The following is a 25,000-nucleotide window of genomic DNA, read 5'->3' on the forward strand; positions in this document are numbered from 1 at the left end:
CCCCTGTTTGCATTTTAAAAGGTCATATTTTGGTTTTAAGAGTCTCCAACAATTGTTTGATCTCCGTACAAGGTTAAAAAACACTTTCATTGTCTTATGCCTCGTTTCCACTGACTGGTGCAGTACGGTACTGTTCAGGCCGGTACGGGTCACCTTCATCAGGCTTGCGCTTCCACCACAAAGGGTGCCCTTTTTGTTGGGTGTGGTGTACGACATAAATAAGTCGAAGTCATGCTCGCTCGAATAAATGTCTACAGTAAAGCTGTACGGGTCACTTACATATCATAATGAGCAGCACTTCTCACAAAACGGACGCTTTATACACACAAATACTTGTTTATAAATGTTTATTACAGACTTTTCTATAAACATGATTTGATTATAACTGCAGATCAATGACAGTGCGAGAGAGGCTACTGTAACGTCTGTAATCATATAAAATAAATACATAAATGCAACATATATGAACACATACAGCCCCTTACAGTCTCCGATATATTATTCATTACAGAAACACTACACACAGCATGCATTTAGTCCTTATTTGAGTTCAAAAACACACGCAATATAGCCCAGAGTCAGCGCAAACCTCTCATCTGTGTCTGTAATCTTCACCAGCACATGCAAACTCTGTTAGAGAGTCATTTTGTTATTCACAGTTCATAATAATCCAAAAGACGAAGATAAACATGGCCGTTTGTTCATGATTCTGGTTGCTAAAACAACTTTGCTCCTGTGTTTTGACGGCTTCTCTTTTTTTTCCGCGTTTCACTCCCGCTTCACTCTCGCGCTTGTGCTTTTTTTCCTGAATGGATCAGATGACTGAGACACTTCAATAATCACACACACGTTATTATCAACAGCTCAAGAAGTTCGATATATCAAATATAGACGCGTTTGCGAGCTCCCGGAAGAAAGCGAATACCGCTCGCACTTTTAGACGGGCTCGTAAAACAACAACAGGACACGGCAGATTTTTTTTCTTGGCTTTGTGTCTGTTCATCAAGACGATGACCAGGTTTGTTTGAGCCCGGGTCATCCCATTATTATATGCATATAGTATTTCCATGTAATGTCTCGGCTTTGTATTTAAAAAAACATGGCGGATCCTTTGTTTACGTTCTGTGTGGCTCCATGAGCTCGTGACGTATCTCTGTAACCAATCAGCGTTCAGCTGCACGTGTAGCTCCACTTTTTGGTACCCTTTCTCCTGTTTGGTACCCTTTAGAAAGGGTGCCGAAAAAGTGGTACGGTATGGTTTGGTTCGGTACGCTTTTAACAGTGGAAACGGCCATGACCAAACCGTACCGTACCACTCAGTGGAAACGGGCCATTACAATATGCATTTATTTTTATCTAATTATCCTAGCGACTCCCATATGAATCGTTCAGCAATTAATTTGTTCCCAGACCCCTCCTTAGCGTTAGGCTAATCTGCGCTGATTGGTCCGATGACCCAGTCTATTGCGATTGGTCGACTGGGTTCATTGCGAGACAGAGAGAAACGGCCACTACGGCTCCAGTATGAAGTAGCAGAGAGTAGGTATGAGCACAATGCAGTAAAGCAATGCAGTTAAACACCAGCATATTGCTCTACTCTTGACATTTACCCCAAGTACTAACAATGACACACATTCAGTATTAATCCACACAGTGGCAAAAGTTGAACTAATAAAAAAAAAATGGCCACACAGCACGTGTAGGAACAGCTGATGGTGGCCATAGCAAAGGCTAACAGCAGAGGATCGCCTATTCAGAAACGCATTTAAATCAGTAAAGGAAGAAGCACGCGTCGCATTTTCAACGTGGTTTTGGACGCGAAATGTGAAACACCCTATACATATTCAACCTGAGAGATCTATCTATAATTTCAATTAAAATATCTTTATTCCTGTGGGCCAGCCTGAACACTCGCCGGTGACCTACTCACACCTGCAGTTCTCCAGAACCTGGTTTCTCTCAAGGTTTTATTTCCTTCACTTTGGTCAATTGGTAAAGTTTGTTCCTCGCCACTGGCTTGCTTGGTTCGGGATCTGTAGAGCTGCGCATCAATGGATTTGCTCTTCATTGTTTGGACTTTCAGCAGTGAAAATTAAACCACACTGAACTGAACTAAACTTCAACTCTGAAAACTGGACTGACACTGTTTCAGTTTACTAGAAGTTCTGTGTTCAGCTGCTTTGACACAATCTACATTGTAATAGCGCTACAGAAATAAAGATGAATTGAATTGAATAATAGATACGTGATTACAAGCCACGTAAAGCTATAACAAGTGACAACACACAATTAATCCTTTATTCCCCGTAGCCGAATCACCATCTGTAAGTGATCGTCCTCTTCAGTCATGATCAGTCTCATGATCCCCTGCGCTAGAAAGTGTTCATATTTTACCAGATCTGGAACTACATATTTGGTGATGTCTCATATCAACGTCAACGCGTTCAGGCAAAAGATCCAAACCCAACGCGATTCATTTATTTGACTCTGGGAGGAGTGGTTATGGGTCATAGACTCCTGGGAAAAACAAGAGTATTGGCAGGTATGCTCACACATACACTCTGCACTCTGACCATTTCAATCACAACAGACTGTCACCGGACCAATCACCGCAGATTAGCTTCGCGCTATGGAGGGGTTTGGGAACAAATAAATCGCTGAAGGAATCAAATGGGAGTCGCTAGGATATTTTGGTAAAATAAATGCATATTAGAAGACAATGAAAATGTTTTTTGACCTTGCATGCAGATCAGCCTGTTGTTGGAGACCCCCAAAACCAAAACATGACCTTTTTAATGTATAATAGGGGTTCTTTAAGTAAATCAAGTAATCACTTTAAAGCAACTGTATTACCAACAATTTTTTAAAAGTAAAGTCAACTAATTACTTTTTACTGTGTAATATGTACACTATAGGTACACACCTTTTGAAAAGGTACTGCTCCAGTCACAGCTTTCATTCACACGGCGTCAGCGTCAACGCTTCCTATTCACTTTGAATGGGTGACATCAGGCGTTGCCGAACTGCATTGTGTATCCGTCGGCGCCGCTTCAGAGGCGTTGCTCGCTGCAGAAGTTGGGACTAGCTCAACTTTTCAAGCGCCGACGGAAGCATCAGCCAATCAGATCGCTGTATGCAAATCCACCAGCTAGAAAGTGGCCTATTGCTTACTGAATTTCATTGGCTGACACTGCTATGACGATCGCTTTAGCCCCAACTTCAGACACGCCTTCAGTCAAGCGTTGACTTTGAAGCCCGTCTGAATGGGGGGTCAGAGAGTGCATCTGCGTCTGTTTTGTTAAGTAGTTTAGTCTTTCCCAAAAAGACTTCAGCGTAACTCTCTGTCTGTGTCCCTCAGAGCTTGTTTCGAGGAACTGCAGGGGGATTATCTTATCCTTTGGTTCTTTCTGGATTACTTATCGGATGCGGTGTACCTGCTGGACATGGTGTTCAGGACCAGGACAGGTGAGTTACAGCTCCATCAGCTGACATAAAAAAACACTTGATGTGAAAAGTGAAAATGTCATCAAGAAAAGTTTCACAGCATTTCCAGCCTGATCTCACGAGGAAACATAAGTATTTTACGTTTTGTAAGTTTAGTGGCTAATTCGTACGAATTCATATGAGTACGAAAACGTACGATTTTAAAAAGGAGGCATGGCACCCAACCCCACCCCTAACCCCAACCGTCATTGGGTAATGAGCATATCGTACTGAATTGTACGAATGAGATCGTACAAATTCATACAAATGGCAGTGAGATTGAGTTGGTATTTCCTATAATATTTTTATTTCTTATTTGTTTTATTTCAGCTAGAATAAAAGCAGTTTTTAATATTTTAAAGCCATTTTTAGCTCATTATTATTAGAAACCTTAAGCTATATTAGTTTTGGATTGTCTTCAGAACAAACCACTGTTATACAATAACTTGCCTAATTACCCTAACTTTACCCTAATTAGCCTAGTGAAGCCTTTAAATGTCACTTTAAGCTGTATATTAGTGTTTTGAAGAATATCTAGTCTAATATTATGTGCTGTCATCATAGCAAATATAAAAGAAAAAAGTTATAAAAGTTATTAGAAATCAGTTATTAAAACAATTGAGTTTAGAAATGTGTTGGAAAAATCTTCTTCATGTTAAATAGAAACCTTTGGAAAAGATATACAGGAGGGCTAACAGTTCTAACTTCAAATGTATGTTGTTTTTAAAGGGATAGTTCACCCAAAAATGAAAATTCCGTCGTTATATACTCACTTGTCTTGAACCCTTGTTTGTTTGTTATTTATCCTCAGGATATCTGGAGCAGGGTCTTCTAGTGAAAGATCAGAAAAAGCTTCGCGATCGCTACACAGACAGCTTGCAGTTTAGACTGGATCTAGCCTCAATGGTTCCCACAGATATTTTCTACCTGTACTTCGGCATGAACTACCCAGAGATTCGCATGAACAAGCTCCTGAGGATCAATCGACTGTTTGAGTTTTTCCAGCGCACCGAAACGCGGACTAACTTTCCCAACGTCTTCCGAATCTCCAACCTCGTCATGTACATCGTGATCATCATCCACTGGAACGCCTGCATGTATTACTCTTTCTCCAAAGCCATCGGTTTCGGATCAGACGCTTTCGTGTACCCGGACCCTTCAGATCCTGAGTTTGGCCGATTGGTACGTAAATATGCCTACAGCATGTACTGGTCCACCCTGACGCTCACTACCATCGGCGAAACGCCGCCGCCCGTCGAAAACTCTGAGTACTTCTTCGTAGTCACCGACTTTCTAGTTGGCGTGTTGATTTTCGCAACAATCGTCGGTAACGTCGGCTCAATGATCACAAATGCCAACGCAGCACGAGCCGATTTCCAAGCTCGCATCGATGCTATTAAACAATACATGAGCTTTCGGAAAGTCACCAAGGATTTGGAGAAACGGGTTATTAAATGGTTTGATTATTTGTGGACCAATAAAAAGGCGGTCGATGAGAGAGAAGTACTGAAGTATCTTCCCGACAAGCTGAGGGCGGAGATAGCCATTAACGTCCATCTGGATACGCTAAAAAAAGTGCGTATCTTTGCGGACTGTGAAGCCGGGCTTTTGGTGGAGCTGGTGTTAAAGCTGCAGCCGCAGGTTTACAGCCCTGGAGACTATATATGCAAAAAGGGCGACATCGGGCGCGAGATGTACATCATTAAAGAGGGTAAACTGGCTGTGGTGGCGGATGACGGGATTACGCAGTTCGTGGTGCTCAGTGATGGGAGTTATTTCGGAGAGATCAGCATTCTCAATATTAAGGGCAGCAGGGCAGGGAATCGCAGAACCGCCAACATACGCAGTATTGGATATTCGGATCTGTTCTGTCTTTCCAAAGACGACCTGATGGAGGCGCTGACCGAATATCCGGATGCCAAGGCCATGCTGGAGGAGAAGGGGCGACAGATCCTTATGAAGGTACTGTGTGGCGCTGAATGTGTTTGAGATGACGATACCAATAATAAAGGTTTTGTTTTGTTTTTTACTTTCTTTTTTTTTTTAGGAAACAAAACCTACTGTAAAATGTTTCACACAATTCCTTCTTGTTGTCCCGACACAAATCGATTAATTTAACTTTATAATTTTGACAAATTTAAGTGGATTGAACATAAAACAATTAAGTTCTCAGGTGTTGATTCAGCGTGTTTTAAATAAGTAGTTTGAACAAAAAGCAAAAATAATTTCAACACAGGCTCATTTTGAATACGTAGCCCTGTATACTTTTCTGGAGAGCACAAATTATATAGCCAGAGGTAGATACCCTGTGTGGCTGCATTTCGTCTTTAAAATGAACGCTACGGGGCGGTATGACGGTGCAGACGGCTTCTATTTCTTTATGCGCTACCAACTGACTGCATACCTTCATGTGGACGGTTTTTCCACTGTTACCAGTTTGCCCAGTGGCTCGGTGCTTATGGCAGCAGACCTGAGACATAGAGCAGAGTTGACCGCGTCAACAGGGTTTGAGTCCGTCGAAGATTAATTCCAGATAGCCGGTAACTTTCTGGATTGCTTTTGAAAATACTGTCGGTTGGGTTTAGGGAAGGGGGTGGGCGGGTGATTGGTCGGCCAGTCAGTCGCCAGCAATTTATGCGAGAAGAGCAGGCACGAATAGCACTTGCGAATGAAATCTGAGATCTCAAAAGGCATAAATAGCATCTTCTGGTGGATTCGCGAATACAAAAAAACGTAGCTCCTGGGATGTATTTTGCGCTCTCCAGAAATGTATACAGGGGTACGTATAAGAATGAGCCTAGGTTAAATAATTCTGAAAGCGGTTGTCATAGGGGTTACAAAATCATCTCACAATACATTTGAAGCGCATTATCACATATTGTTTACAATGACATACTCAGTTCATTTTCCCAATATCTGTTGCACTTTTTTGAACCAAGTCTTAGGTTAAATGTCAGTAGAAAGGTCTTGTTTTAAAGGGTTAGTTCACTCAAAAATTTAAAACGTCCATCAAGCGGTTTTAAATCTGTTGAGTGCAAAATTTGATGTTTAGAGGAATGTTGTTAACTGGTAGCCATTGATTCTATTGTAGGAGGAAAATTAAATGCTGTGCACTGCAAAAAAAGAGTTTTTGTTTTGTTTCTAGTCTAAATATAAACATTTTTAAATTAAAGACTAGATTTCTAGACAAGTAAAACATGTTGTTTTTTCAGATATAATAAGTCATAACAAAATATCTGCCAATGGGTTAAGCAAAATAATCTTGTTTGGTGTTTGAAATAAGTTTATTTTACTTCATTGGCAGATAGTTTAGCTTGTTTTCAGGAAAAAACTCTTAATTTTGAAATCTTATTCCTGCAATATACACAACCAGGTTTGGAACAAGTCAAACAGTAAAGCAAACAATTTAATTTTGAAGATGTAAATGTCAATAACGACGCTCTAACGCCCCATTCTCACTTAAGCGTCAACGCTTGGCTGAAGGCGTGTCTGAAGTTGGTGCTGACACAATTATCATAGCAGCATCAGCCAATGAAATTCAGTCGGCCATAGGCCCTTGTCTAGCTGCATACAGCTATCTGATTGGCTGATGCTTCCGTCGCTGCTTGAAAAGTTGAGCAAGTCCCGACTTATGCAGCGAGCAATGCCTCTGAAGCTACGTCACCCATTCAAAGTGAATGGGAAGCGTTGAAGCTGACGCCTTGTGTGAATGGGGGCGTAACAGAGGAAACTTCATTTTCAAAAATGGCTGGTGAATATTTGCCCAAAAGGGACTTTAAAACAAATAAATTGTGAGTAAATGGTGACAGAATTTTTATTCTTGGGTGAACTATCACTATTTTAGGGTTAGTTTACCCTAAACATTCTGTTATCAATCACTTAATATTGTTCCAAACCCCTGACAACCCCTAAAAAAATTTAGATTAAATCTGAGAGTTCTCTCATCCACCATAGACAACAAGAGTCAATTTGAGTGTGAGTAAATTTACATTTTTGGGTGAACCCGAACCGTCCCTTTAATGATAGTTAGTTATTAAAGAGCAACAGATTTTCTGGGTAGCTTGATGTAACTGTGAGTTTTATTATTTTCCTCCACAGGATAATCTGCTGGATTTGGAGTTGGCCAAGCAGGGTCCCGATCCCAAAGACATGGAGGAGAAGGTGCACAAGATCGGCGGTGTGCTGGAGGACCTGCAGACACGCTTCGCCCGTCTTTTAGCTGAACAAGAAGCTGCTCAGGGAAAACTGAAGAAGCGCGTCACTAAGCTGGAGAAGAAGATGACCAGCGAAACTCTGATGGAGCCACCGCCGGAAACTGCAGACAAGACTGACTAGACTGAGCCCATGAAACCCATTAGTTTTCCCACACTACAATAATACTACAGTCATTTACAGTAAATACTATAGTGCTTTTTAATCATACTATAGTAGAGTGGATTATACTGTATATATCACAGGATCTACAACTCGTTAATGTTCAGGAATGCTGCAGCGGATAAACTGTAAAAAAACACAGTACTATACTTCAGGTTTTACTACAGTAAACTGTGGTGTATTGTATATTATACACTATAGTTGTAGAAAAGTACAGCACTGGGTCATTTGTTTATATTACTATAGTTGTTGTGTTACCAGAGCAACTATAAAATCACTGCACCAGATTAATTTTATTAATATAGTTGTGTTACCATAGCAACTGTAAAATCACTACAACAGATTAATTTTTTATTACTATAGTTGTTTTGTTACCATTGCAACTATAGAATAGCCTCAATAGATTTGTTTTAAATACTATAGTTGATGTGTTACCATAGCAACTATAGAATCACCACAACAGATTAACTTGTTTATATTACTATAGTTGTTGTGTTACCATAGCAACCATATAATCACAACAGATTAATTTGTTTATATTACTATAGTTGTTGTGTTACCATAGCAACTATAGAATCACTGCCACTGATTAATTTGTATTCATTACTATAGTTGTTTTGTTACCACAGCAACTATAAAATCACAGCAACAGTTTAAGTTGTTTATATTACTAGTTGTTGCGTTACCATACCAACTGTATCACAGCAGTTGATTAATTCATTCATTTTCTTGTCGGCTTAGTCCCTTTATTAATCCGGGGTCGCCACAGGGGAATGAACCGCCAACTTATCCAGCAGGTTTTTACGCAGCGGATGCCCTTCCAGCCGCAACCCATCTCTGGAAAACATCCACACACACACTCATACACTATGGACAATTTAGCCTACCCAATTCACCTGTACCACATGTCTTTGGACTGTGGGGGAAACCGGAGCACCCGGAGGAAACCCACGCGAACGCAGGAAGAACATGCAAACTCCTCACAGAAATGCCATCTAAGCCGAGGTTCGAACCAGCGACCCAGCAAGTGAGGCGACAACACTACCTACTGCGCCACTACGTCGCCAGCAGTTGATTCATTTGTATTTATTACTGTAGCAGCTGTGTTACCATAGCAACTATAAAATCACCACAACAGATTAAGCTGTCTACATTATTATAGTTATTGTGTTACCATAGCAACTATAGAATTATCGCAACACATTAATTTGTTCTTATTATTATATTTGTTGTGTTACCATAGCAACTATAGAATCACTGCAACAGATTTAGTTTTTAATATTATAGATGTTTTGTGAACAAAGCAACTTTATAATCACCGTAACAGACTAAGTTGTTTATATTACTACAGTTGTTGTTTTACCATAGCAACTATATAATTATCGCAACAGATTAGCTTGTTTTTATTACTGTAGTTGCTTTGTTACCATAGCAACTATAGAATCACCATAACAGATTAACTTAAGTACTTCACTATAGTATGGTTCAAAAGCACTAGTATTTACTGTAAATTACTATACTATTTTTTATTGTGGGTTTAGACTCCTAAACTCCTGTTTGGTTGTTTGGTTTCATCTGCCTACATCAAGCACGTGAATGAAAGAGACTGTTCAGATGATGTTTTCAAAGCATTTTCTGTGGTTAGTAGTACTGATTATGTATCATGAAACTTACAGGCATGTAAAAAAGTTTTGGCACCCTATTAAATTCAGATTGTTTCATATAAACATTTTCACACGACTGTATATTATCATGATTAAGTATGACATTACAAAGTTTGGTCTTGTCTTTCTTGAGAGAATATAAATAATCCTGACTGATAGTCTCACTCAAAACTCTTTTTATTTAGAGAGAAGCTCGAATGCTGATGCTGCTCTAGCAAGAACTGTAAACAGTTTAATCTGAGAACTAAATGGACTGTAAAATACCAAAACCATTCTTCAATAAATAAATAAATAAATAAAAATCCTGACTAGTGTGTTTCATTTTGTTTAATCCTCTACTTGCTCCAAACCTTCCTTTATTTCTTCTGTTGAACATGAAGACAAGATATTCAGAAGAATGCTGGAAAAAACAGCCATCGACTTCCATAGTATTTTTTGTCCCTAATCTATGGATGTCAATGGTTGCTTTTTACAATATTCTTCCGAATGTCTTGTCTTCAAGTTCAACAGTGGGTCAAAATTCATTCATTCATTCATTTTCATCAGCTTTTCTGGGGCTGGGTCGCAGGGGCAGCAGTCTTAGAAGAGAACCCTAGACCGCTTTTGGCTGCTTGTATGCAAGATCTTGTCCTTTCGGTCATGACCCAAAGCTAGGCCCACACGGAATCTGCGCGCACAGAATTCCGCAGATTTCTGAAGTTTTTTTTTAGCCCATAATCAATTCAGTTTATTTACTTGAGTAAATGTGTAAATCGGAATTTATTTAGTTTTTATTCAGTAATTTATTACTTTTTATTTAATATATTAAAGTGTAAGTTATGATACTTCGCTGGATACTCCCAAAATAATTCAGCTGAAATCCGCAGATTTTTACCAAAATTCTCTGCAGAAATAGCAAAAAACATCCGCAGATTTCGTCTGGCCCTACCCAAAGCTCATGACTATAGGTGAAAGTAGGAACTTAGATTGGCTGGTAAATCAAGAGCTTTGCCTTTCGGCTCAGCTCTTTCTTTACCACAACGGACCGATACATTGACCGCATTACTGCTGCGGCTGCACCAATCCACCTGTTAATCTCACGCTCCATCCTTCCCTCACTAAAACCCCAAGATACTTGAACTCCTCCACCTGGGGTAAGGGAAACCACCTTTTCTGGTAGAGAACCATTGTCTTGAACTTGGTGCTGATTTTCATATTGTGTGTCAAAATAGAGAGGAACATTACATGCTTGGGTGAATGGTCGCTTTAAAATCTGTTTGAGATCAAACTGCAGCGAAACACCACTATAGGGTATATGCCGAGCTAGTGTTTTTCCCATACTGATAAACTTCAATAACTAACTGACCTGTTATTGTGAACTTTTTTTCCATTTTATATGGTTCCTTATACAGCATCAATGTTGTAATGTAATTAAAATACATTCAGTTAAATAAACTTAGCCATTCATTTAGTTGCTCAAGCGTAAAACGAGACAAAAAGCCATTTACTCGCAGAAGCTCCATTGAATATACTAGGGTATATAAATGCTCTCATTGCAAAGACATGGCAGGGAAAAAATTTAATTCAATGCAGTGCTTTTTGTACAATCTGAGACCCACTTTATATTGAATATCACTCAGCCAGTGGAGATCGCTGATTTTTAAAGTAAACAGACCTTAAACTCGCCAATTTTTGCATTGGCATACAGTTGACCGGAAGCGCTTAACCCAGGTTACGGGCAAATTAAAAGTCCTTCGCCTTATATGGATCAACGCCTGAAAGGGTCAGTTTCAACGTGTCATATATTATGTGTGCGGTATTTTGAGCTGAAACTTCACTTACAGCCTCTAGGGACATCAGAGACGTATAATAAATCTTGAAAAGCATGGCATAGGCTAATATGTGCCCCTTTAAAAAACAGACATTCAGTAACACTTTCACTTTGCATAATACAATCTATTTATGTGAAATAAGCTGCAATGACAACAACTTCAAGGGATCAAACAAACAGTCCGGGATCATGTCATCTCTAGTCCACGTATGGAGAACAGGGGGCCCATGAGTTTGTGACCCCTGAGTGAAAAGCACACGTGTCTTTGACTCTATCGCATCGCTCATGGGAGTTGTTGTTTTTTAGGAGATGTCTCCACGTCTTCCATTAACCGTTAGGAACTACATATCCCATCGTGCCCTGCAGCGCCGGCGCCTTGCGCGTGCGCGCTGACAGCCGCTTGTAGAGTTACTCAGGTCGGTAAGAGTGTTTTCTGAATATAACTGCATTTAGCGAATGCTTTATTAAATCAATATACATTAATATATGAAATGATCAGCATAGTAAATAGTTGCTTTGTTTTGATATCTGACATTACTCTCAGATCCGAGTTATTTCGATCTGTTTAACCGTGTTTCCTGACACTATACAGCGGTTTGTCTGTGATTTTACCCTGTTTTGGCCATTCTAGTCCGTCTTTACGCTGATTTCTCAGTGATTTGACACTTCGTTATTGATTTTCTGCAGTTTGTCTGTCATTTTTATCTTTATTTGCTGTGTTAAGATTTGTCTTCTTCTCTATGGTGTTTCCTCAGAGGTTTCCCACACTAAATAAATACTATAGTAATTTCTGGTGCGTACTATAGTGTTTGTGAGCCACACTATAGTATATACTGCATATATTATTGTATTTACAACACTAATAATGGATGCTACAGCACACTAATATTAGCTAGGCTATAGTGAGAGGATAAACTGCAATAAATGCTGTAGTTTACTTTTGTTTTACCACTTTAAATTGCGGTGTATTGTAGTATATTGTACCTTACAGTTGTAGAAAACAGTGCAGCAATTGGTATTTTGTTTATTTTACTTTAGTTTTTGTATTTCTATCACAAATACTTATTAATAATAAGATTAATTCAAGTTCAGTACATATTTACGCTAAATAGTTATAGTATTATATCATGTGGGTTGACTCCTCATTAGTGTTTTCTCTGTAATGTCGGCATTAGGTGTGGACCGGTGTAAAGTTTTTTTGACCGTATGATAACCTTGGATAAAAATATCACGATTTCATGGTATTGTGCTTAAAAAACAAAAACTTTTTCCCCCTTTGAACACAGTATGTTTTATTTTGAGAAACATTTTTAATATTTTGGGGCAGTAAACATGTCAGGCTAAATAATTCAAATGAGTCATTGACTTCTACTGTCTTCGTTAGTTTCAAAAACACAGATTTCTGTACAATTTAAAGTGGCATCATTTCCACTGCAGATACTGTTGTCCTAAAAAAAATAAAACAAAAAAAGTAAATAAAAAAATCGTACACACATAATATTATGTGTGCGGTATTTTGAGCAGAAATTTCCCTTACAGGCTCTAGGGACATCAAAGACTTGTTATAAATCTTAAAGCACGCCATAATAGGTGCCCCTTTCAAAAATAGACTTAAGATAATACAATAGGATCAAACAACCACTCCTGGATGTAAACTCTAGTACACTGCTGCGTCCCAATCCGCAATAGTATTTGATAATAGAATTACAATAGTATGTTGAAAAGAGTATGCCAGATGGTTTGCTTTTTCCGTTAAAAAATGTAAGTGTAGAAGCGTCCATACTTTTACCGCTGATATTGCCCACTATACATTGCGCATTGGACACGAATTCGATTAGAACTACAAACGCATGTGAAAAGTGTAAATAAACTACAAACATGAAGGACGCGCAAGACCAACCGTCAAGCAGAGAGGCTTCGGTAAAGGTGTTTGAATGACTGTTAGTCAATATCTAGCCCACTGGAACATATTTAAATCACATTATCTGTCTTATATTTCATCTGCAACAAACATTTCAAATGTTTAAATGTCCGTCTAAATAATTCAAATGAATCATTGACTTCTGCTGTCTTTATTAGCTTCAAAAACACAGATTTCTGTACAATTTAAAGTGGCATCTTTTCTGCTAAAGATACTGCTGTCCTAAAAGCAAAACAAAAAAAAGTGAGTAATAAATCTAGGGTTGTAACAATATACCGGTATGACGGTCTACCACGATTTGAACGTGCACGATTATCATACCATGAACAATTGCATATCAACGGTTTTAACCCTTAAAGACCGAGACAGCCGCCCGCGGCTAAAAATAAGTATTGCTTTTAAATGTTTAATAACTTTTGATCCGCTGATCCGATTCATACAATTCAAAGATTGGCATAAAGAAGAGAATCGCAGCTTTCCAGTGCTGTATCACATAACATTCAGAGGCTCTGGAATCAGTGCGGTTACGTCATCAAAATTTGACAACGCTGATTTGACAAAGAAACGCTCGTCACTGTGTCTCCAGACAAACCAGACATGATACATTGATGCATTGTCCCTCCTCCATGCCCAGATTGGTTCAAACTCGCTATATCACAACCAATAAGCATAGGTTTCGCTTTTGTTTGTGGACCAACAATGAGCCTTTTGAACAACACGGAATGAGAGATAGGCATACATTTATGCGCGGCTAAATAAAACGCAAAAAAAAAAGTTTTGCATGAAATAATTCTCATACTAAGTACTTTTGCATGCACAGCAGCACAGAAACATGACAAAACAGTGACACAGCAAAGACGAACTGCTGCTCTTGCTGTTTTCAAAAGACGCAAATGAAGGTGCAGCTGTTTGTCTGCATTGCAGACAACCATATCCAAATCCATATCCACAGACAACCATATCCATGCTGGCACATAAAACCTAAGGATGTTCCATATTGAATCTAGTTTCGTTATGTAAATATTATAGTATAGTAAATATTTATATCTATTTTTTACTGAGGATTTGCACCATGTTTATTTGGACTTTATTTGGACTTTGACAAATTATTTATTATTTTCTTATTTTTTTATTTGTTCATTGTAAGTGGTGTTGTTTATAGTAACTGAAAATATATTATTTGGAAAAAGTCAAATTTGCTTCACTGTTCTATTATTTTGTAACATTTGTAACATACCGTATACCGCGAAACCGTCAAACCGTGGTATTGTTTTAGACGATTATCATATCGTAAAAAATTCATACCGTTACAACCCTATCTGACACATACCTTAGGAACGGTATTACAGAAAATGTTGGCGGTTTTTAAACCTTGACTTTTCCAAACCTCGGTATACCTTGAATGCTGTTATCGTCCCATGCCTAGTCGGCTTGTTTCTCCAGGAGTTTGGGGTGTTGATTTTCTTTTCTATGGTTTTCAGGATCGCCATTATGGATCCAGTCTGGAGGCAGCAGGGACGAGGTCGGGGTCAGGGTCAGGGGAGAGGTCAGGTGACCGGTAACCCCTCATCAGGACGTGCACGGGGAGCTGTGGGGTCACAGGTCAAAGGTAACCCGATGAGATTCACATTAATGTTTCTTTGATTGTCCACCATTCATTCTCTCTAGCAATGCACCAAGATGGAAATTGTCCACAGAAATTCTCCCTAAATCTGTAATAAACTTTAAGGCTTTTGCTTTTCAGATTAAAACTGGAATGTCAATTTTTATCTGCAAATTATTGTCCAGAAATCTGATGCATCCCTTATGCTCTGTCTTTGTCTTCTCCAGCGTCGTCTCAGTCTAGGTTTGATGAGATCCAGAAGTCAGACCGGGCGGCTGCTCAGAGACTGACCACAGACACGTACAGCTCTTCCTCCGAGGATGAGGATGATGATGATAGTGAAGATGGAGGGAAGCGGGGGAAGATTCTCCAGTCGGCTCTGTCCCCATATGCCTCTCACACAGGTACCGATGGCACACTTAAAACTGATTTATACTTCTGATGAAATGATCAGGGTGACCCACGGCGCCCGCCTTGCATGTAGCCATGCATATATACTTCTGCGTGCTGTTTGTGTTGCTCTGCAATACCACTTCAGTAATGCTAGCTGGCAGTAGGTTTTTATGTTCCTCTGTGACGAGTTTCTTCACGTGTGTTTTGTCTTTTCTGAATGCTATATTAATGCACAAGTAGAGATGGGTACCGAAACTCGGTTCTTTTATCGGTATCAGTGCTAAAGTATGAAAGACCAAAGTATCGGTTAGCTCTGATGTTAACAGTTCTGCTGTCAGTACTGGGCAATTATTGCTAAGTAAACATTACTTACAGTAGCATGATTTAACTGATCAACTTCGTCTGCACAGTTGGCAATCTCACATGAGAAATGCTTGTGTTTCCGGCAACACGTCAAATATAAAAGCCTTCACAGTTCTCGGCTGTGCGCACGCGGTCAGAGGAGGCTCACGCTAGGTCAGGGGTTCCCAAACTTTTCATCCCGCGACCCCCAAAATAACAATGCCAGTGACTCGCGACCCCCAATATCCTCTGAGGTGGTTATAAATACAGAAACCTTGCATGCAATGACGCAGACACACCAATTAAATTTGTGTCAGTGCTTTAAATGTGCCAGAAAGTATAACCTGATGTTATAAAATCAAAATGCATCTGACGCTATTGCTGCCTTTAATATAATGTAATTACCCCAGGGGTCGCAATCCAATAGAACTAGTAACTATAAGCTGTAACTATATAGTATATAGTAACTATAAACGCAATAAGGCTAATATATTTATTTTCAGTATAGTTATATATAAAATATGTTAATTCTTATGGTTTAATAAAAATAAATAGATTTTTGGAAATCACCAGGCGACCCCCCTTCATTGCTCCGCGACCCCTCGGGGGGGTCCCGACCCCCACTTTGAGAACCACTGCGCTAGGTGCACACACGTAGCTCGCGACACAGACTCGTGCTAAGCGCACACACATAGCTCGCGACACAGACTTGCGCGCGCACACAGCTTGTAAAGGCTCGTACACACCGGGGTGCTTTTCGTTTGCATTTATCGTCAGCGTTTTTCAAGACGTTTTTCCATATTCAAACCCAAGCGATTTTCACTGGCGTCGAGCAGAAGAGTATGCAAAATCACTCCTTGACGTTAGATGGCGCTATACAACTTTAAGCTTTTGACACCCGCTTGTAACACAGAAGAAGACAAAGTTGACATGCTTGTTGTTATGGATGGTTCAAGCAGCAGCTCCAGCTCTAGCTGTTACCGTACGTTCACACCGAAAGCGGCGAGAGCGTCAAAGTAGCCGGAAGTCATTAATTTTCAATGAGAGCCGGCGGCGATAAGCGGCGAGGAGCAGCGCGGCGCGTCTTCGCCGGCGTGAGCGTCGAGGAGAGTTGAAATGAAGTCAACTTTATGGTAATGAGCTATGACGCGGTTCGGCGGCAAGCAATCAGAATGAAGACGTCCACCACTTGATAGCAGTTCAGAGAACACAGAGCTGTGAACTTTGGTTCCGACCACAGTTGTTCCCAAGGGTTTGATTATTGCGGTCGCCAGATTTCCAATTATTTACAGTTTTTTTCCTACAGGAACATGCATTAAATAAGTTACTGGCTAGTTACTGATGTACATTAATGTTATATATTTATCTTAAAAAAGTGGGAATCTCACGCGATGTGACAGTACAAAACAGTACTGCTGCTACAGGATATTTCAGACATATGGACACATACTGGATAAATAGAGCAAAGCCACACCACACGCAACTTGATCTTCCATTGTTGTATGAATTTGATAAGAAGTGCGCAACATTTTCACGCTAGAAACATGTTTTATGCAGGAATGTAACTGATATGCTGCAACGGCTCCTTTAAATACGAGATCAATGTAGCGAGTTTTGACGCTCTCGCCGCAGGAGCTGAAGGCAGAGAGCGTTGTCGCCAGGGCGGCCAGAGCGACCTTGGACGCTCTCGCCGTCTTCGGTGTGAACGTACGGTTAGAGCCATTTGGCAACTGTTCATTGTTCCACTAGGTGGCGCTCTTTAAACAGGCTTAATAAGTGGGAACGAATATTCAGGTGTTGCTAGACGGAAGGGGGCACATGCAGTTTTGACCACACACACAAACAAACGCACACAAAGAGCTACGCACACACATATACATACGCACACACATTCATTCACGCTTTAGCGTGACATTTTGTTTTGTTAGTTTTTAAGTCACGATATGTGGCAGTGTTTGAAATGTATGAACGGAAACTTACCTGGAAGGAAACTTGTGAACTACTGGAGTTTGCATCTGCAAAACCTAAATGTCAATGGAAACGAGTAAGATTGTTAATTGCGTTTACACTTCATCAGACAAAGGACAGTGTGCGTCATCTGGGTGCCTGTCTCAGGGACTTCAAGCAATAGGCTTAGCCTCTACAATAGCGATGAAGAAGTGATTAGTGTTCACCAGTGCAATAAGCAGCTCCACGTTCATATCACCTCGGGGCATCTTCTTCAATGTGCGCTCGCATTGGCAGTTTTGCGCTTGAGCGCCTCCAAGTGCTGTTAACTGTAACTTCAACAGCTCTGTGCACGTGAACAAAAGTGATGATCTGATTGGTGGAGAAGGTTTTGATGAGGCGCGTCAACACAAAAAAATGAGCATGAGGCGTTTTTTTTTTTTAAATGACGTTTTTGCGCTTGCCGTTTTGCACGTTGGTGTGCACGATCACAGTGGCGCCGTTTATTTTGTCACGAGGCGTTAAACATCGACGGAAAACGCAAGCAAAAAAAGTCTCGGTGTGCACGGGCCTTAAGACTGTGGAGTGAACCAAACGAGTTGTATTTCCCAAGTGGACAGCGAAAATGTCCATTGCAACAAACGCAACAAGCTGTTTTCTTGTGTAAGCAGATACAAAAGCAATCTGGTTAAGTGTAAGTGTCTTTCAAAAGTGCATTAACTGCAGAAAGACAATTGAAAAGTTTTTGACTGCCTAGCTACTAACGGTGATGTTACATCATCCACACCACTATGCCAGCAGTCAATCACCTAAATTATTATATTAATAGTTAAATAAACACACACATTCGATTACATTGAAAATAGTTTTTTTTTTTTTTTGCAGTAGCCTAAATAAATCTTAAACATAAAAATGCTTTTACATCAGCTGTATTTACAAATATAGTCTATGAATAGGAATTGGAATTAGATTAGTTCAATTAGGGCTCATTGATAAGTGTTTATGCCGCGTAGTGACTCAGTGCTTAGCACTGTAAAAATCATGAACATTTTCTCTTTCAACTGCATTCTGCAACTCAAAGAGGGTATTTTCAACTGCAGGGAGCACAAAAAATCCAAGAAACATCCCAACTTCTGCCAGAAAAGTCAAACATGTTGATTTTTCTCCAGAAGAATGGTTAAAAAATATTTTTCTTTTAACCATTGTGCATTCTTTTAAAGAAACAAATTTATTAATTTGTTTTACAATTACTGGTTTCGTTTTATTTTACATTAAAAACGTAATAATAAAACAAAGTGTTGTTAATTCTTTTCGATTTGTTTAGTTTTTTTTTTTTTTTTGTAAAACACTACAAAAAGTACCGATAAGACACTGTTGAAGTACCGAACCGACAGTGGCGCAAAAAGGGGGTATGCAGTATATGCAGCGCATAGGGGCGCCACACATGGGGGGCGCCATTGTGCCAAAACTATTTTTGAAATTTTCCTTATCAAAAGTTTCAATTAATAAAAATGTGTTTAAAAAATTATTTTGCATTTTGTACTATAATATTGTCCTTTATTAATTTATTTCTACTATGAGTTGCGTTAGTTGGCGCACACGTTTTAATTCAAAATCATTTAACACAATAACATGCAGTCACTCAGCCAAGTGTAAAGTGTTCATGTACAGTAGATGTAAATGTTTAGATTTTTTATTTTTTTCCAAATAAACTTGTTCTTTATTTATTATTATTTATTATTGATTAATTAATTTGCCAAAAGAGAGATCAAAAATTATGTTTATGTAAGTACAGACCTCAAAATATTTCAGATAGCATAGAAAATAATATTTAGATTAGAAATTCCCCTTTATACAATTTATATACTTGATTATAATGATTCTTAACTCTGTTAAAACTGACACATAAATAAATAGAATAGAATAGAATAGAAATAGTCAGAATATTAAATTTTTTGGAACTGAGATGTTTATTAATCTTTATATCAATATCTATTTTTTCCCAATATAGATTTTTTTATACATTTATTATGTATCATAATGATACATCAGGTCTTTTGGTAACGTTTTTTGCTCAAAACTATTTCAATTTAGTTACAAAAATAGTTTGCCCATAACATTTTGTCAGAACTCGCATACCCCTCAGTAAATGTGTTGTTGCGCCACTGCGAACCGATAAGTAGTATTGATAAGTAGTAATACTGTTAAAACCTTAACGAAACCCATCCCTATGTACAAGTAGCTAAAACTCGCTCATTTGGAGGTAGGAATCAGCAGACGTGCAACAACTTTAATCATAAGGTAAACACTAAACAAAAGTTTGTTTTTGCCGCCCTCACCGCCCACACTCGTCACCGCTACCAACCTGACCAATTACAGAGCTTGCGCTGTGTGTCATTGTGTAGTGTAGTTACATTTTCTGAGAGGTGCTCGTCAGCATCGGCATCAGCCACGCTGAGGGCTGTGCAACCGCGAGAAGGCTGCGCCGGTCCATACACGTGCGCTTGACGTAGAAGTATAAATCAGCCTTTAGACATATTTAGCCGATATTAAGAGATGCAATGACTGCTGTGCAATTAATCAAAATTCAGTTTTGATTTTAATATGGTAATTTTGATTTCATGTGTACTTTAAGATATTAAGAGTAGACATCTCTCTGAATCACGTCTGTGTTTGTGAAGGTGAAGCCGATGGCCGTCTTCTGGAGCAAACACGCCATTATCTACATGAAGTGTGTCAGTCTGGAGGAGTTACGTGTCTCATCTGCATCGCTTCTGTTAGAAGGACGCAGCCGGTGAGAATTACAGTCGAAAGCAAAATTAACATATTGTCAAAATGACATTATATTATTATAATTGACCTCTGTTTGGACTTTGCCTCAGGTGTGGAGCTGTGTGGGCTGCTACTGTATCTTCCATATAACCTGCATTCAGAAATGGGCCAAAGACTCCATCTTCCTGGTGTCCTCAGTGACTGACGAGGATTTTGGGAAAAAGGATCACCCGTGGCCATGGTGAGTTTCTGACCAATCACCATCATGAGGTTTGTAGGGGTGCCCAATATATCGAAAAGTTAACACAATTATAGTATGTGCAATATCCATATCGCAGAGAAGTGCAATACATTACATTAGTTTTATGTTTCAAGTGTGTGCATGTATAGGTTGTTTATTCAAATCTGACCAATCAGATGCGACCTTAACTATTTTTAGACCCGCCTCTTCAGTAGGTGCTGTTAGCTGAATTAAAAAACACTAATGCTGGGAGACGAGAGGAAAATCACAACAGCCAATAAAAATCAGAATTTATGCCAAGGTTTTAAGTCATTTGTAGTTGTTCAAAGTCTAAATGTTTGCACCTTGACATATATTAGATTTATATTACATAATATATTACATTATATACATAAATGGTCGACATAAATATATTTAATTATCTCAGAAAAATACAAATTAGCTTTTTATTTTAGCATGATTGTCGCATAAACAAGGGTTCATACGGTGCTGGAAATCCTTGACATTGGTTAAGTTTTGATTTAGTGTTTTTTGATAAACTTCTTGAAACTGTTAGAAAGGGTTGCTTTTTTATAATAATTTGTTACTAAATGGTTAATTAAATTATTTAAATAAAACAAATATTTTAGCTTTTGCCAAAAATGAAAACTCTGGAGTCTGCATACTTTAATATAGAATATAATACTATACTATACTGTACTATACTATGCTATGCTATTCTATGCTACACTTGGCTATGATATTATGTGCGCTATGCTAACCCTGCTGAAAAATCCAGCTTAAACCAGCCTGGCTGGTTTTAGCTGGTAAACCAGGCTGGTTTTAGAGGGGTGTTGGCCACTTCTAGGCTGGTTTCCAGACATTTCCAGCCTGGTTTTAGCTGGACAGACTGGGAGATGACCAGCTAAAACCAGCTTGACCATCCTTGTTTAAGCTGGACATAGCTGATTTTGGCTTGCCTTCCAGGCTGGCTAGGCTGGTCAAGCTGGTTTTAGCTGGTCATCTCCCAGCCCATCCAGCCAAAACCAGGCTGGAAATGGCTGAAAACCAGCCTGGAAGTGGCCAAAACCCCTCTAAAACCAGCCTGGTTGACCAGCTAAAACCAGCCAACCAGCCTAGGCTGGTTTAAGCTAGATTTTTCAGCAGGCAAACTAGGCTATGCCATACTATATTATATACTGTGCTATGCTTTACTAGGCTATTCCACTCTATGTACCATGCTATGCTATATGCAATGCTAAAATAGGCTATGCTATACTATAGGCTAGGATTTAAACTATGCTATACTAAACTATGCTAAAATAGAGTGTTATACTATGCTATGTTAAACTAGACTATACTATACACTATGCTATGCTATACTAGACTATACTACTGTATATGCTATGCTAAAATAGGCTATGCTATATGCTTTGCTAATATAGGCTATGTTATGCTATATAATACCATGTTATATGCTATGCTAAAAAGTTATTCTGTACTATACTGTTCTATGCTATATACTAGGCTTTCTATATGCTATGCTAAAATAAGCTAATCTATACTTTATACTATGCTATGCTACACTATATGATATCCTATGCTATACTATGCAATTCTATACTGTACTATATACTATACTATCCTATACTAGGCTATAATATGCTATACTATACCATGCAATGCTACACAATACAATAACAAATAGCTTCTGATTTATTGTAGTGTGTGTACTTATGTAAATATTTAATTTGCAACACCTTAAGAAGTTTAAAAATACATAGAAAAAACTCTGAATAAATGATTTATTTGAACAATTGCTGATAAAATAGCATTTGGCAAGCTAGTTATATCATAATATTTAACACATTTAACATTCTCTCAGTGTCATGCAGCCCTATTTGTTTGCTCATGTCTTAGCAAACTCTTTGTCTGTCAGCCCAAAGTGCAGGCATGAGTACAGTCCTCATCAAACGCCTACTCGCTACTACTGTTACTGCGGGAAAGAGGCGGAGCCTGCACCAGACCCCTGGCTCCTCCCACATTCCTGTGGCCAGGTGTGTGGCCGAGAGTTCAAACCTTCATGTGGACATCGCTGCCTACTGCTGTGTCATCCAGGTAGACCCACACACACACACACACACACACACACACACACACACGTATCACACAAACCTAAGAGCGCATGTAAGTGCTCTTTTTATTTTCTTTAAGCTACTAAGTTAAAGGTTCACGAAACCCTCGAGTACTTTATTTGAGATGTTAACAGATGTGTTTGTGTGTGTGTTGAGCATGAGTTAAGACAATGTTAGCACCTGTCAGCTTTAATTGTGGGGGGAACTTGATAATTTTGAGCTTTTGTCAGCTCATTTCAGCTTCCGGGTTTAACATGATTTTTGGGGCGGATCAAAATCGGTGACGGAGCGCAAAACTGCAAGTGCGAAGATGACGCGTCAGTTTCTCATTATTATTCATAGCGGAGTTTTCTTATCCTATGAGAAGAGCCGGCTTCTTAATTATTCATGACTGCTTGTGCTTTCTGAAGGCAAGGCAGACTTGCCAGTGCCAAGCTGTGAGACCCTATGTTGATGACTGGGTGAGACGCGTCCATGGACCAACGGCACACAGTATTTAGCCATTTATAAATGGTTGTATGTGTTTGTTTCCATGATTCTCGAGGTTTGTTGCATGTTTTTCCCCACAATCCTGTCAGGGCCGATACAGCAATGTTGTATGTGTCCAGCAAGCATTTTTGTCAGGAGAGCAGTACGAGTATTGCGGAGAAAGGCGGACTTTGTCTTATATCAGGAGTTTGTTCACATTTAGGCACATCGCCTAATTTGGGTAGGCAAAATCCAGGCGGAAATCCCAAAATAACAGCAGAGTTTACTGGTTAAGCAACAGTAGACCTACGCACAGGCCTAATATTATTAGTGTTGTTTTACATTTACATTTTTACATTTAGTCATTTAGCAGACGCTTTTATCCAAAGCGACTTACAAATGAGGACAAGGAAGCAATTTACACAACTAAGAGCAACAATGAATAAGTGCTGAAGGCAAGTTTCAGGTCTGTAAAGTCTAAGAAGGGAAGTATTAGTAGTATTAGTATTTATTTATTTATTTATTTTTTGTACAGTTAGTGTGATATTCAAAGAGGCAATTGCAGATTAGGAAGTGAAGTGGAGACTAAATAGTTGAGTTTTTAGTCGTTTCTTGAAAGTAGCGAGTGACTCTGCTGTTCTGATGCAGTTAGGGAGTTCATTCCACCAACTGGGCAGATTTAGCGTGAGCGTTCGCGAAAGTGATTTCTTCCCTCTTTGGGATGGAACCACGAGGCGACGTTCATTCACAGAACGCAAGTTTCTGGAGGGCACATAGATCTGCAGAGGTGAGAGCAGATAAGAAGGAGCAAGGCCAGAGGTCACTTTGTAGGCAAACATCAGAGCTTTGAATTTGATGCGAGCAGCAACTGGCAGCCAGTGCAAACGGACTAGCAGCGACCATATTGTTTTACCATATCGTCACTTCAGAATTATACAGTTCTATCTGACATTTTTGTCAAAATTGAGTTATTGACATATTCTTATTAAATGACAACTTAGGGTGCTTTCACACCTGTGAATGGATTCAGTTGTTCTGAAACAGAGATTACAATTGTTACATTGTTGCTCTTTGCTCTTGGAGCGGTTCACTTTCACATTGCAAAGTTTCTAATCGGACCAAAAGAGCTAAAACAAGTCACGTGCGAGTAAACTCTCCTCACATTGGTCAGAGTGTCAGGGTTTATTTTGCAGCGTCCCGCTCAGCTGTCAGGAGAGGTGTTGGTTTGGTGGTGATTGACGGTGCACGCGCGCAATGTGTCTGAGGAGAGATGCGGTGGGGAGGGGTGAGAAGGGTGCGCGACGTAGCCTATTTGAGGACCGGGAGGGAGACGCGAAATTACCGGGAGATCATCACTCGTTTGCGGGAGACTCGCGAAACTTCCTGCCATACTCATAATTCTCTCTTCATATAGCCGTAAGCCTATTACATGTCCATAAAACACTGTGATATAACCGCGCTCGGATCGGATCGCTTTCTCACTGCAATCGAACCGCTCCAGGGTTCGTTTCAATCGAGCCGAGACCACCTTGCTCAAGCTGTCTCGGAGTGATTACTTTGGCGCGGAACAGATCGCGATTGCCCTGTTCACATATGCCAAAGGAACCGCGCTAACTGGGCAAACGAGACACGTTCCGAAACAAAAGTGAAGGTGTGAAAGCACCCTTATTGTTTACATTTTAAGACTTTTTTAAAAAACAAATGTTGGATACAATACTGTTTGCTACCTGGATTGCAAAAACTTTGAAGCCAATATCTCAAAATCATTCAGAACGCAGACAGAACCTTATAGTTCCAAGGTGACGATGTGTTTGAGAATTAACAATAATAATACCCTACTTATATTAACCTTTATTTTACATATACAG

General features: G+C 39.5%; 2 protein-coding genes across 3 annotated transcripts in view; both read left to right on the plus strand.

The window, feature by feature from the left end:
- The window catches only part of cnga1b (cyclic nucleotide gated channel subunit alpha 1b), a 19,734-nt gene extending 9,913 nt beyond the window's left edge, over positions 1-9,821 (plus strand). The window contains exons 8-10 of the mRNA XM_087307885.1: positions 3,359-3,465; positions 4,295-5,445; positions 7,582-9,821. Coding sequence (XP_087164011.1) covers positions 3,359-3,465; positions 4,295-5,445; positions 7,582-7,818 — 1,495 coding nt within the window. The 3' untranslated portion in view covers positions 7,819-9,821. The remainder of the gene's footprint in view (positions 1-3,358; positions 3,466-4,294; positions 5,446-7,581) is intronic.
- A 1,883-nt stretch (positions 9,822-11,704) lies between these two features.
- nfxl1 (nuclear transcription factor, X-box binding-like 1) overlaps positions 11,705-25,000 on the plus strand; it is a 51,732-nt gene continuing 38,436 nt past the window's right edge. For both annotated transcript variants that reach the window (XR_015524145.1, XM_087307876.1), the window contains exons 1-6: positions 11,705-11,747; positions 14,734-14,861; positions 15,083-15,259; positions 20,219-20,331; positions 20,420-20,550; positions 22,469-22,647. Coding sequence is in view for 1 of the 2 variants with exons in the window: in XM_087307876.1 (XP_087164002.1) it covers positions 14,744-14,861; positions 15,083-15,259; positions 20,219-20,331; positions 20,420-20,550; positions 22,469-22,647 (718 nt within the window). In the remaining variant the exon portion in view is untranslated. The remainder of the gene's footprint in view (positions 11,748-14,733; positions 14,862-15,082; positions 15,260-20,218; positions 20,332-20,419; positions 20,551-22,468; positions 22,648-25,000) is intronic.

Source organism: Danio rerio, chromosome 23 (genome assembly GCF_052040795.2).
Source record: "Danio rerio strain M-AB ecotype USA chromosome 23, GRCz13ab, whole genome shotgun sequence".
In the NCBI taxonomy this organism is placed as follows: Eukaryota; Metazoa; Chordata; class Actinopteri; order Cypriniformes; family Danionidae; genus Danio; species Danio rerio.